At 40.3% G+C, this 13,532-nt stretch overlaps 1 protein-coding gene across 2 annotated transcripts in view; it reads right to left on the reverse strand.

The window, feature by feature from the left end:
* The window catches only part of chd1 (chromodomain helicase DNA binding protein 1), a 187,965-nt gene that overhangs the window by 25,028 nt on the left and 149,405 nt on the right, over nt 1-13,532 (reverse strand). For both annotated transcript variants that reach the window (XM_072583580.1, XM_072583589.1), the window contains exons 23-27: nt 12,926-13,093; nt 6,787-6,944; nt 4,714-4,755; nt 4,458-4,585; nt 1,794-1,932 (exon numbers count right to left, since the gene is read on the reverse strand). In XM_072583580.1, the coding sequence (XP_072439681.1) occupies nt 1,794-1,932; nt 4,458-4,585; nt 4,714-4,755; nt 6,787-6,944; nt 12,926-13,093 (635 nt within the window). The remainder of the gene's footprint in view (nt 1-1,793; nt 1,933-4,457; nt 4,586-4,713; nt 4,756-6,786; nt 6,945-12,925; nt 13,094-13,532) is intronic.

Below are 13,532 nucleotides of genomic sequence, written 5' to 3' on the forward strand. Positions count from 1 at the left end.
CTGATAGAAGCCTTGATCCAATGATTTACATCCCTTAAGGAAGAAGCCCCTAGAAACAGTGGACACATCGGTGATCGTATTTCAAAACTCTAGATTCTGGAACCATCCCTATGGATTAGAGAGTAGCTAATACAACTGCATTATATAAAATAGGCAGAGATAAAAAGGAAACTATAGACAGGTTAGACGGATATCGTTAGTGGGGAAAATCAGAGTGTCTAATATAAAAGATTTACTAGTTGAGCACTTGGAAAACATTGACAGGAGCATTCAGAGTGAGCATAGATTTGTGAAAGGAAAATCATGCTCAACTAATCTACTGGAACTTTTCGAGGGCCAATAGAATTGATAAGAGAAACATATTAGAGGTTAGCATTTAAAACTAAAGAAACAGGCCCTTTGACCCAACAAGTCCACACCAACCCACCGAAGCACAACCCACCCAGACCCATTCTCCTACATTTACCCCTTCACCTAACACTACGGGCAATTTAGCTTGGCCAATTCACCTAACCTGCACATTTTTGGACTGTGGGAGGAAACCCACCTGGAGGAAACCCACACAGACAAGGGGAGAATGTGTAAATTCCACACAGTCAGTCGCCTGAGGCGGGAATTGAACCCGGGTCTCTGGCGTTGTGAGGCAGCAGTGCATAACCACTGTGCCACCGTGTCGCCCATTGATAGGGAGAACATATTAGAGGTTAGCATTTAAAACTAAAGAATATGCGATTTAAGGTAATTGGGTGTCATGAGGGAACTAAATGTAATATCTCCAAGCTTTGGTTGACACAAAGCTGGGTGGGGAAGGTGAGTTGTGAGGAGGATGCAGAGATGCTTCAGTCCATTCTGTCAACTTAATGACAGATAAAATGTGGATAAATGTGACGTTATCCACTCTGCTAGCAAAAACAGGAAGGCAGATTATTACCCGAATGACGATAGTTTGGGGAGGGGCAGGTGCAGCGAGACCTGGGTGTTCAGGTATACAGGTCGATGAAGGCAAGTATGCAGGTGCAGCAGACAGTGAAGAAAGCAAATGGTACGTCACAGTGAAAAGGTTCAAGTACAAGAGCAGGAATGTCCTGGCGAGACTACAACTAGAGAACCTCCATACTTGATGAAGGATCTTCTGGCTGTGGATGGAGCACAAGAAAGGTTTACTAGAATGAAACAAATCACGCTTAAAGTTATACAAGGATCTGCCCACTTTAAAACTAGTTTCCAAATAACATATCATGGAAGACTAATCACATTAATTTTTTCAGATAACCAGAGAAGGAGAGTCCTACTGATGGAATTTTCTTTCTTGGAATGTATCTATTTTATGAATTCTGAGATATCTAGGATGCCTGCACAAGGATTGCTACTAGCTTAACCCTTAAACTAATCCGCAAGTCCACATTAGATACTCCTGCATTCATGCCCTTGAAGTCACCATTATTTAAATTTAACAGACTAACTGTGGATCAACTCTTCCCTCACTCAAACTGAATGCAAGATTCAATCAATCAATTCAATCATTAAACTTACACCAATAGGACTGCTTGAAATCAGTTCAGCTTAAAACATATAAACGAATCATGTAAGAGACAATTTTTTAATGAAGTCCACTTAGCTTAAGGTATTACTAATTAAGTAGCACAGCTGAGCAGTTCACTGAATATCACGGGGAATTTTCTTTCTGTAAAATGTAATTTCTGAGATACATAACTATTGCTTCAGAATGTGAAACACTGAGTGACAGCAGTAATAATAATTCAGCATAGCATTTAATTAATACAAAAACTTACTTCTTCCTGTCCTCTGGATCTGGTGGAATGGATTTGTGCAAAGGTGCCAGTTCCTCTTCATGAGCAATGACTAGCTTAGCGTTCACCTGAACACCCGAGATTCGGAATGTTGGCCCCTTTACTTTCCCACGCCTTGCAGCTGTTTCAAATACAATATTCAGATACTTTCATTACTGATATAGAACACATTTCAAAAATTCTTTTTCAAGACCAGACATCATATTCGGGTTCAGTTATATTAAAGGAACTGATTTTCAAGTTGTGACCAAAAAGATAGATGAGAGCAGAGCAGTAGATGCTGCCTACGTGTAAAGTCTTTGACAAGTTCAGCATAGTAGACTGGCTACAGAAGTTAGATCATATGGGATTCAGACAGAGCTTACCAAGTGAATTCAAAATCGGCTTGAAAGTAGGAGAGGGGGTGCCGGTGGAGGGTTGTTTTTTGGACTGGAGGCCTGTGACCAGCGGTGTTCCACTAGGATCAGTGCTGAGTCCAGTGTTGTTTGTCCCTTATATAAACAATTTGGATGAGAATTTAGCAGACATAGTAAGTAAGTTCTGTGGATGACACCAAAATTGGTGGTATAGTAGACTGGCAGAAGGGTTATCTAAGATTATGAAGGGAACTTGATCAATTGGGCCATTGGGCTGAAGAGTGGCAGATGGAGTTTAAGTTGCATAAATGCAAGGTATTGCATTTTCCTAAGACAAACAAAGCCAGGACTTCTTTAGTTGATGGTAGGGCCCTAGGTAGATCGCTGTCAAACAGAGATACCTAGAGGTTCAAGTACTTAGTTCCTTGGAAGTTGCATCACAGGTAGACAGGTGATTAAGGCAGGGTTTAGCATGCTTGCCTTCATTGCTCAGACCATTGAGTGTGGGAGCTGGGACGATGTGTTGCGGTTGTATAGGACACTGGTGAGGCCATCTTTGGAGTTCTTTACTGTGTACAGTTCTGGTAGCCTTGCTGTAGGAAGGAAATTAGTAAATTGGAGAAGATTCAGAAAAGATTTGCAAGAATGCTGCCAGGACTGGATGATGCGAGTTACAGGGAGTGGCTGGATAGACCAGGACTTACTTCACTGGAGTGCAGCAGGTTGGGGGTGACCTTATAGTGGTTTATAAAATCATGAGAGACATAAATAAGATGATTAGCAAAGGTCTTTTTCCTATCGTGGGGGAGTTCAAAACTAGGGGGCATATTTTTAAGGTGAGAGAAAGATTTAAAAGGAACCAGAGGGTAGCCTTTTCACATTGTAGGTGGTTCGTTTGAAGAATGAACTGCCAGAAGAAGTGGTAGATGCTGTAACAGTTACAAAAGACATTTGGACAAGTACATGAATAGGAAAGGTTTAGAGGGATATGGGCCAAATGCAGGCAAGGATTTGGTCAGATAGGATGAGTTGGACCAAAGGGTTTGTTTCCGTGCTGTATGACTCCATGATTGACCTTTTGCATGCTTTAAGAGCAGCAGATCAGCAATAATACCAGAAAGCTGACTCACACTAACAATACAATTCAATCCAAGAAATAACATTAAGAATCAGGTTCCATAAGTAACAAACATTTTAATTTTTGTCTTAGTTACTCTTGACCAATTCTTGGCCGTGCTGTCTCATGGATACAGGTGAGGTGAATAGAAACTAAATATGTCTTGTCTTTGCTTTAAGTTAGGAAAGAACCCGAAGCGAAATGGCAATTGATGGGATAAATAGCCTGCTATTGTTTTCTGCTTATTCTTGGGATGTGAGACTTGCTACCATTTCTTGCTCATCCCTAGTTGTTTCGAAAGGCGGTGGACAGCTGTCATTTTCAAGATGTCAACTTCTTAATTTAAATTGTAATTCACACCAAAAGGTCAGACCAGTGAACATACTCAAGTTTAAACTAAATTCGCTCAGCTACTAGAAAATGCAGTATTTCCAGTTTCCACTTTTTGATAAAAATAATCTCCCAAGAACTTGTGCGGTGAGTTTTCAAAACAAGGAAAATTTGAACACACAATACAATCACTCAATGTTTGGTGAAAATTGGAAGCTGAAAGTACTATTTGGCCTTCAACTTTTATGAAATCAATATGATGATAAACATATATTTTAAGTGGAATGCATTAAAAAAAAAGGCAGAACGTAGAGCTCTATATATACATCACAATGAACAGCCTGCAAAACAGGCTGTTTACCACTAAAGGTTTTCTCGATAATACTTGTGTTTATCTTCTCCCTGGGCAGTTCTACTACAAGATTAGGAAGAAAGGCATCCATTTTATAGTACCTTTCATAAAATCAGGATGGCCCAAAAATGCTCCACTGGCTTGAAGTGTAGCCATTGTTGCAATGCAGGAAATTTGGCAGTCAATTTATCAAAAACAGCCATAGTATGATGACCAGTTGGTCTGTTTTAGTGGCACCAGTTCATGGATGAATACTGGCCCAGTCACAGGAACGGACTACCTTGATCTTCTTCAAAATAGAGAGAATTTAATGTCAACCTGAGCTGAAGTGGGTAGGGCTTCAATTTTGGTGTCTAAGACATATGCCCACAACCTTCTGGGAGGTGAGAGGGCTACTCATTGACCTATAATATTTATAATTTGTTCAAGTTTAGTTCATCATTCTACTCACATTGATAATTCTGAAATGAATTGTGAACTATAATGGATACCTGTTTTCTCCTGGCCTGTGGACTCTCGCAGAGCTTTGATACAGCCATTGTGCACCATCTCTCCTAACCGCCTGAGATCAACCTCTGACTTATCCACCAGTTCAGCATCGCGTGCAATTGCTTCTAACCTGGAATGAACGATCCATTAGGTTACAATGCATAGTTCTATTTATAGTTTTGTAACTGATATAAGTAATGGAAAAAAAACAAATTCAGGATAAGTTGCTCCACTTGCACACAAACTGCATTTGCATACCTTTCCAGAGGTCCGCCAAACTTCTTGTAGCTCTTGATAAATCTAATAAACACAAAATAGCATTGACACATTCAGCCAGATCATATACAACTTCGAATGGGCACAATCACGTATTTCTCACTATTTTCAGATATGATTAACTGTGTACCTTCAACCCAAATCACTAATTTCAAACTCAAGTCAACTGGAATTTAATTTTTATTTGGCCAAAAAAGACTGAAGATTAGAATGTATGCATTAAAGGGAATGTTAGCCAAATCATGGCTCACAGGGGAAATTAGACAGAGTATTAGATCCATATACAAGGCATAGAAATTGGCCAGAAAGAAACAATATACCTGAGGAGTCTAGAATTCCGCAAAGCAGGACAAAGGGATTGATTAAAAAAGAGAAAATAGAGTATGAGAGTAAGCCTTCAGAGAAAATTAAAACTGACAGTAAAAATTTTTATAAACATGTGAAGGGAAAATATTGAAGACAAGGAGGATTTATCATGGGTAAGAAAAATTGGCTGACCAATCAACCATGTATTTTAGCTCTACCTTGATAAATTAGGACATAAATAACATACGAGAAATGTTGGGGAACACAGGGTTTAACGAGGTGGTAGTACTGAAGGAAATCAGTAATACTAGAAAAAATGACCCTAAAAATAGTAGATACATTGGTGGCCATCTTCTAAGATTCTATGGACTATGGAACAGTTCCTACAAATTAGAGGGTAGCGAATGTAACCCCTCTATTTAAGAAAGTAGGCAATGATAATTGACACTTACACACCAGTCACCCTGACGCTGATATTAAGAAAATACTAGAGCTCATTATAAAAGAATAATAACTAAGCATTTGGAAAACAACAGCAGAGCGGACACAGTTAACATGGATTTACAAAAGGAAAAACATGCTTCCTGAAATCACTCAGGGAATATATGGGAATTCTTCAGGAATGTAACTAATACAATTGAAGAAGGGAAGCCAGTGAATGTGGTTTATTTGGAATTTCAGATGGATTTCTACAAAGTTCCACGTAAGAGATTAATATCTAAAACTGAAACAGATGGCTGGCAGATAGGAAACCAAGAGTTGGAATAAATGGATCTTTATCGAAATGGTAGGCAGTGGATAGTGGGATGCTGCAAAAAAATCAGGGGTTGGATCGCAGCTATTCACAATGTCTGTTAATGATTTGGAGGAGTGAATTAAATGAGATATCTCCAAATTTGAACATGCCACAAAGGGTATAAGAGGGTGCGAGGGTAAGCTGTGAGGGGAATGCAGAAATGCTTCAGTGTTATTTGGACAAGCTAAATGGACAAATTAATGGCAGATGCAGTGTAATGTGGACAAATATAGTATCGAAATCAGGAAGGCAGATCATCTGAATGGCTATAAATTGAGAGAGGGGAATGCGAGAGAAGACCCAGATACCCTAGCACACTAGTTGCCAGGGATAAACATACAGTGAACAGGTGTTCTAGAAGGCGAATGGCATGTTGTGCTTCAAATAAGGAGCAGGGATGCCTTACTGCAATTATACAGGATCTTGGTGAGACCATACCTGAAATATTACGTGCAGTTTTGGTCTCCCTATCGGAGGGCAAATACTCTTGCTGTAGGGGAAGTGCAATAAAGGTTTACCAGACTTGATGTATGAGCAGAGATTGAATCATTTGGGATTATATTTGCTGGAGTTCAATAGAATAAGTGGGGATCTCATAATAAGCTGTAAAATTCTAAGAGGACTACATAGGGTAAATGGAGGAAGGATGCTCCCCATAGCAGGGAAGTCCAGATTCAGAAATCAGTCTGACGATGCAGGATAAACCATTTAGGACCAAGATGAGGAGAAATTTCTTCACCCAGAGCGGTGAAGCTGTGAAAATTGTTACCACAGAAAGCAGTTGAAGCCGAAACATTACACGATTTGGAGAAGGATAGAGAGAGTACATATTTCCACTAAACTTGAAACAACTAATATTTAACAAAATAAGCTTTAAAGAGGAGATAAAAGCAATTAGTGTAATATAATGAAAACGAATGAGTTCCATTAAATTAGTATCATTTAGAACATACCTTCGAATTTCAGCATCACTAAAACCTTTAATATTTTCACGTGGAATTGTTCGCGGTCTCCCACGTTTTTTCGGACGTTTCCCTTCAGAAACGGAGTCGCTATCTGATTCTGAAGAACGCCTTCTTCTTCGCCTCCCTTCACTGCCATTAAAACTAATCTAAAGCACAGAGTGAAACATGAGCAAAACACTAATCTGACATTCTATCTAGCCACAGGCAAAGCACTTTATTAGGAGCTGAATAAACTACAAACTATATTACTGAAATCAGTTAAGAATCTCAAACTACATTCTTCACCCACTCCAATTCCTCACTGATGGATCAGTAAGCTTCAGGAAGGAGAAATCACATCGAGAGTGAGACAGCCCGAGAACGTAGTTTGGGGAATTTGGGGGCAGCGTGGGAATTCAGTGCAGAGGGGTAGAGGTGCTTTTTGCTTTTTATTTTGGCCCATAGCTTGTAAGGGTTTTATCCTGGGGAAACAGGATAAATTGCAGGCCAGGATCAGGGACTCAGCACAAAAGAGTGACATCACAGATAAACTGGAAGCTCACTGGTAGGTAATAGCATCTAATTTGACAATTATAGGTTGCTTTCAGATTCATGGTAAATAAGGGAAATACTTACAGGCTAGCAAGTAAAAGACCAGTACGAAATTTTTACAAATCAAAATAAGAACTAAGTTATTAAAATAGAGTTGCCAGGCTGGTAATGTATTATGCCGGTATGATGTGGGAACTGGTGGACCCCAGTGTTGTTCAACAGTGAAAAACTTAGTTGCTTGATCAACTCCGGCTCATAATTGATAAGCTGGATCCTGAGTTTCAAATGTTATGACACATCAGGGAAGAGGAGAGTTACCAATGTTTCAGAAGGCAAAGTTAAAAATCACACAACACCAGGTTACAGTCCAACAAGTTTATTTGGAAGCACTAGCTTTTGGAGCGCAGTTCCTTCGTTAGGTCACACTCCTTAAATAAACTACATCAAATTCAGGTGATCAGGGACAGGAGGATATGATGACGAGCGAGGCAGGTGGAGAGATCCAGGAGATAGTGCTGAAAGAGTCTCAACCCTTGAGCTTTTCTAACGGGTTGGAGATTCTTGCTCCTTGTGTGGATGAAAGTGGAGACTGCAGTGAAGATGAGTAAACTAAGCAAAGTACTGTGGTACAGGGAACCATTCAAGAGAAATGTAGCTGTAATCGGAAAAGGACAGACATTGATCTCTGTGGCCAGGATCAAGAGTCCCCAAGGCTGTGTTGCCTGCCTAGTGCCCAGGTTCAGGATCTCTCATCTAGGTTGCAGAGGAAATTGGAGTGTGAGGGGAAAAGATCCACCTCTCAATGTCTACGGAGGCACCAATGATATAGGTAGAAAAGGGAAAGAGGTTCTACTGAGGGAATATGAGCAACTATATTAAAAATCAGAGCCAAAAAGGTAATAATCTCTGGATTACAACCTAAACCATGAGCAAATTGGTACAGGATCAAAAAGCTTAAAGTAGTAAACACATGGCTCAAAGATTGGTTTGGGAGAAATTCATTGGACCTTGGCAGCAGTACTGAGGAAGGAGGGAGCTGTTCCGAAGCGATGTGCTCCACTCAAGTCACACTGGGACAAGAGTCCTGGTGAATCTGATAACTAGGGTTTGACTGGGTTTTACACGAAATAGTGAGTGGGATAGAGGAGAAGGGGGAGGTGGGTTCAGCTGAGTAAAATTGGAAGCTAAAGATGGGGAGAGGACTTAGGAAAGGTTATTAAAGTTTTCAGAACCAGTAACAGGACAGAGGTTATGGCAAGTTTCAGGAATCTAATATTAGACACAGCAAATGAAGGGACAACATTGAGAAGGAGGCAGTCAATACAGCACCAAGGGTGTTGCAATTAAATGCATGCAGTATAAGACACAAGGTAAGTGAGCCTGTAGTGCAGATGGAAATTGGCAGGTATGTGATTGTAGGCATCAGAGGCATTGATGAAAGGGGCTGGGGCCCGGAAGAATTATGCATGGATCCCATTGAAAGGATAGGCAGGTGGTAGGGGGACGGGAGGGTGCAAGGTTGCCTTATTTGTAAGACATGAAATAAAATTAAGTTGATAGCAAGAAGTGATACCGAACCAGAAGGCATAGAATCGGTGTGGGTAGAGTTGATTAACAACAAAAGGGAAAAAAGACCCTGATGCGAGTTGTGTAAAGGCCTTCAAGCAGTAATCAGGATGTGGGTAACAAAGTAAATCAGGAAATTCATTACATTTAAGAAAGTAGGCAGTGAAAATTGACAATTACACACCAGTCACCCTGATGCTGATATTGGGGAAAATACTAGATGTGGGTAACAAAGTAAATCAGAAAATAGAAAAGACATTTAAGAAAAGCACTCATACAAAATTCATATGCAGGTGGACTGGGAAAACCAGGCTGGCAGCAAACTCAAGAAGAGCAAATTATGAAATGTCCACAAGGTGTTTTTTGTTTAAACAGCAACTTGTGGAAACAGGCAATTCTCGATTTGGTGTTGTGTAATGAGGCAGATTGGGATTTTGAATCTTAAGGTGACAAGATTTCGCACAGGATGCCACTAAATAAGAGCCCAAGGTGTTCAGGGCAAGGTATTAGCATACATAGAGGACTGGCTGAGGGAAAGAAGGCAAAGAGTGAAGATAAAGGATGGTAACCAGAAACTAGTAGAGCTCTGGGACAGGTGTTGGGATCCTAACTATGCATGTTATACATTGACAATGTGGCCAAAGGAATGGAGGGTGTTGTTGCTACGTTTGCATATGACACAAAGATAGTGGAGGTGCAGATAATGAAGAAGTGAGGATGCTGCAGAAGAACTTAGACAGGCTACAGATTGGACAAAGTCGTGGCAGACGGAATACAACATGGGAAAGTGAGAGGTTATGCACTTTGGTAGGAGTATAGAGGCGTAGTCTATTTTCTAAACAGGAAAAAGCTTCACAAGTCTGAAGCACAAAGGGACTTAGAAGACTCAATTCAGGATTCCCTCAATGTTAACATGCAGGTTCAGTTGGCAGTTAGGAAGGCAAATGTAATGTCAGCATTCATTTCAAGATGGCTCAAATACAAGAGCAGAGATGTATAAGGCTCTGGACAGTCTGCATTTGGAATATTGAGCAGTTTTAGGCCCCGTATCTGAGAAAAGATGTGTTGGTGTTGGAAAGGGTCCAGAGGAGATTTACAAGAGTGATCCCTGGGATGAAGGGCGATCTCATCTCAAATTTACAGAATACTGAAAGGTTAGGATAGAGTGGATATGGAGATGATGTTTCTAGGAGGGTAGGACAGACTAGAACCAGGGTATACAGTCTCAGGGTGAAGGGAGCTGAGATGAGGAGGAATTTCTTTAGCCAAAATGTGGTTAATCTGTGGAACTCATTGACACAGAGGGCTGTGGAGGTCAAATCATTGCATTTTATTTAAGACACATCGATAGGTTCTTCATTAGTAAAGGGGATCTAGACCACAGAGGGAGAAGGCAGGAGAATGGGGTTGAGAAACATATCAGCCATGATCAAATTGTGGAATATACTTGATATGTCAAATGGCCAAATTCTGCTCTTCTATCTTATGATTATGGTCTAATGATTCTGAAAACAGGCTACTATTCAACTTTTCATGCAAGTCAAATGGAACATTATGAAGAATTTGACATTGTCGATTGTTGCATTCCTAGCAGCAAAATCAGAGTGAAAGAAAATGCAAATTGTAGTACGTCCTTCAGGTGAGATTGATCAGCTAGAAGTGATGGTCCACATGGGTGTGAATGTATAGACAGGCAGAGGGATCCTGAAAGGAGAATTTGGAGAGTCTGTAAGAAAATTAAAAAGCTGGACCTCAAGACCAGTAATCTCACGATTATTTCCAGTGCCACATGCAAATGAGTTTAAAAATGAGAGGACCAATCATTTGAATGCCTGGCTGGAGAATGTGCGTTAGAGGAAGGGAGCCATACGTCTGAGGCACTGGGGCCAGTTCTGGATAAGTACAACCTAGATAAGGAGAAAAGGTTATACCTTAACCGGACTGGGACCGATAGCCCCACAGCTAAATGTGCTAGTGCAGTCGGGGTTAGTTTAAACCAGCTTGCTAGGGGATGGCAGCCTGAGAGGTAACCCAAATGGGGGCCTGAGCTGGAAGCAGAAAAACAGAGAGAGATTAGAACAGACCAGACACAAAGCTGAGCATTGAGCATGTCTTGAATGCGGAATTATGGCAAAAAGATAAAGTTAAGGGCAGTCTACCTGAACGCACACAGCATTCACCAGAAGGGAAATGATCAATAGATACAAATAAAGATACATAGGTATGACCTAATTGCCATTACAGAAGCATGGCCGTATGGTGATCGGAACTGGGATTTGAACATTCAAGCACACTTAACATGTAGGAAGTACAAACAAAAATGAACAGGAAGTGAAATTATGCAGAAGTCATGATCAATAAATTATTCAAGGATTGATCTCTGAGCAGGAAGACAATGTTTGAAATCTGTTTGGATACAGGTAAGAAACACAAAGGGACAGAGACATTAGATGAAGTGATTAAGAGTCCTCCAAATAGCAGTGCAGTGTGGGGAAAGGTATAAGTCAGGACGTGAGAGAAGCTTGTAGTATGTGAAACACAGTAATCATTCGGACCAAATATAATCTTTCCAAATTTGTAGATGATACAAAGCTGAGCAGTAATGTGCGTGGATGAATATGTAAAATATTTTCAGGAGGATCTGGACAGGCATAGTGATTGGGAAGAACTTGGCTGATGGAATGGGATGTGGAAAAAATTAAGATTATCCACTTTGATAGGAAGAACAGACATGCAGAGAATTTTTTAAACAGTGAGTTTAAAGTGCAGAGGGACTTGGATGCCCTGATCAATAAATTGCTGAAGGTTAATTTGCACAGTCAGCAAACTATTAGAAAGGAAGATTAATGGCATGTTATATTTTGTTACAAGAGGCTGAGAGTTCAGGATTAGTGAAGTTTTGCTTCAATTGTATAAAACCTTGGTTAAACCGGACCTAGAGTATTATGTGAAATTATGGCTTCCTCAACTCAGGAAAGATACTATTGCCACAGAGGAAGTGAAATGAAGGTTCACCAGACTTGCTCCCAGGATGGCAGAACTGTTCTATGAAGAGACATTGGGCAAACTGGATCTATATTCTCTAAAGTTCAGAAGAATAAGAAGCAGTGTCATTGAAAATTTAAAAATACTTAAAGGGTTAGACAGGGTAAATGGAGAGTCAAGAACCAGGGAGGACAATTGAAAAATAGAGGGATACCATTTAGAACTCAGGAGGAATTTTTGCCCCCCTTGGGAGGTGGTGAAACTTGAGAACTCTTTATCCCATAGGATTCCGGAAGCTCAGTCTTTGACTATTTTTAAAGTCAATGTTGATAGACTTTTGATTAGAAATGGCATAAACGATTATGGGGATTGTGTAGTCAAAAGACATTTAAGTGCTTGAACAGCCATAATCGTATTAAATGGCAGAGGTGGTTTGATAAACAGAATGCCTTATGCCTGTTTTTATGTTCTAACTTGTTACTGCAATACAAATTTTAGCCAGGGGATGGCAGCAGTGCACTTTCATGGTACAGTTAAGTTTCATCTTGCAGTGTTTAATGTAGTGAAAAACCTTTCTGTCATAAACCAAAACAAAGTCCTAACACAGACCTGTACGAATACCCAATTTGATTCCATACTGGAGGATCAGAATGTCCTATATGTTGTCCTGCTGTCTCTACGTCCGTCACTTCTCACAGAATAGTCTCCTCAATACGTCGGAGATGAAATGCCGATTGTGTGATCCCACCTCTGTCCAGCCACCAATCATGACACCAACCTACCAATTCTTTGCTACTTTTAATTTTCCAGCCCTTTCCAACTGTTCCAGTCAAGCTCAAGGAAAAGTTTCAAATATTGGTTTCATCTTTCTGGCTTTAACTCTAAATCTAACAACTGCAGATCTTAAGAGGTGCTGATAATGTGCACCAGAATCACAAAGTGGAAATCTCACAACTACTGCTGCCAGTTTCCCAATCTTCCAGAGCTCTCTGCTCTTCCCCAGATTTCCCACACTTTGCCCCGAGCCCTGTACTTTAACACTTACCTGTTTGGCACAGTTACGCATTCGAGGAAGCAAGTAGATCTCTTCAAGTTCTTTCTGTCGTTCTTCCTCTTCCATCCTTCTCCGTTGTGCTTCTGGAATAATGTCATCCCAGTCCTTGATATTACGCTGAGGCTCAAGGTCATCGTCCATTGTGGAAAAGTTTGCTACCTAATGGGAAAGAGGAGGAAGTTCCAGGATGATTTTTACAGGATTACATGGAATAAATTTTGTTGGGCTTAATTTATAAACTGAAAACTAAACTAGAAAAAGAATGGTTAAAATTATGAGAATAAAATTCAGCAGTAAATCTTTTGCAATTAACGATCATTGTATGTAATAAGAGGCATACTTGAAGCTCAAACCTCTTTCAGCATTGGCAAATGTACCACTAAACTGACATCTAATTCTTCTGTTGGTGACTATAGGGTGTAAGCCAAGCTGGGATCCAGAGCTACCCACTCTCCTTCCGTGATATAAATAGGAGGTTTGAGTAGGTAGGTGGTTAAATTGCTTACACTACAAATAGACAATTTAAACTATTGCACACTGCTTTCTTGCTGTAACTTTTACAAATTATGAGCTAAGCTTTTGGATATAGCAGGCTGGT

The sequence above is a fragment of the Chiloscyllium punctatum genome, chromosome 2 (genome assembly GCF_047496795.1).
Source record: "Chiloscyllium punctatum isolate Juve2018m chromosome 2, sChiPun1.3, whole genome shotgun sequence".
NCBI lineage: Eukaryota > Metazoa > Chordata > Chondrichthyes > Orectolobiformes > Hemiscylliidae > Chiloscyllium > Chiloscyllium punctatum.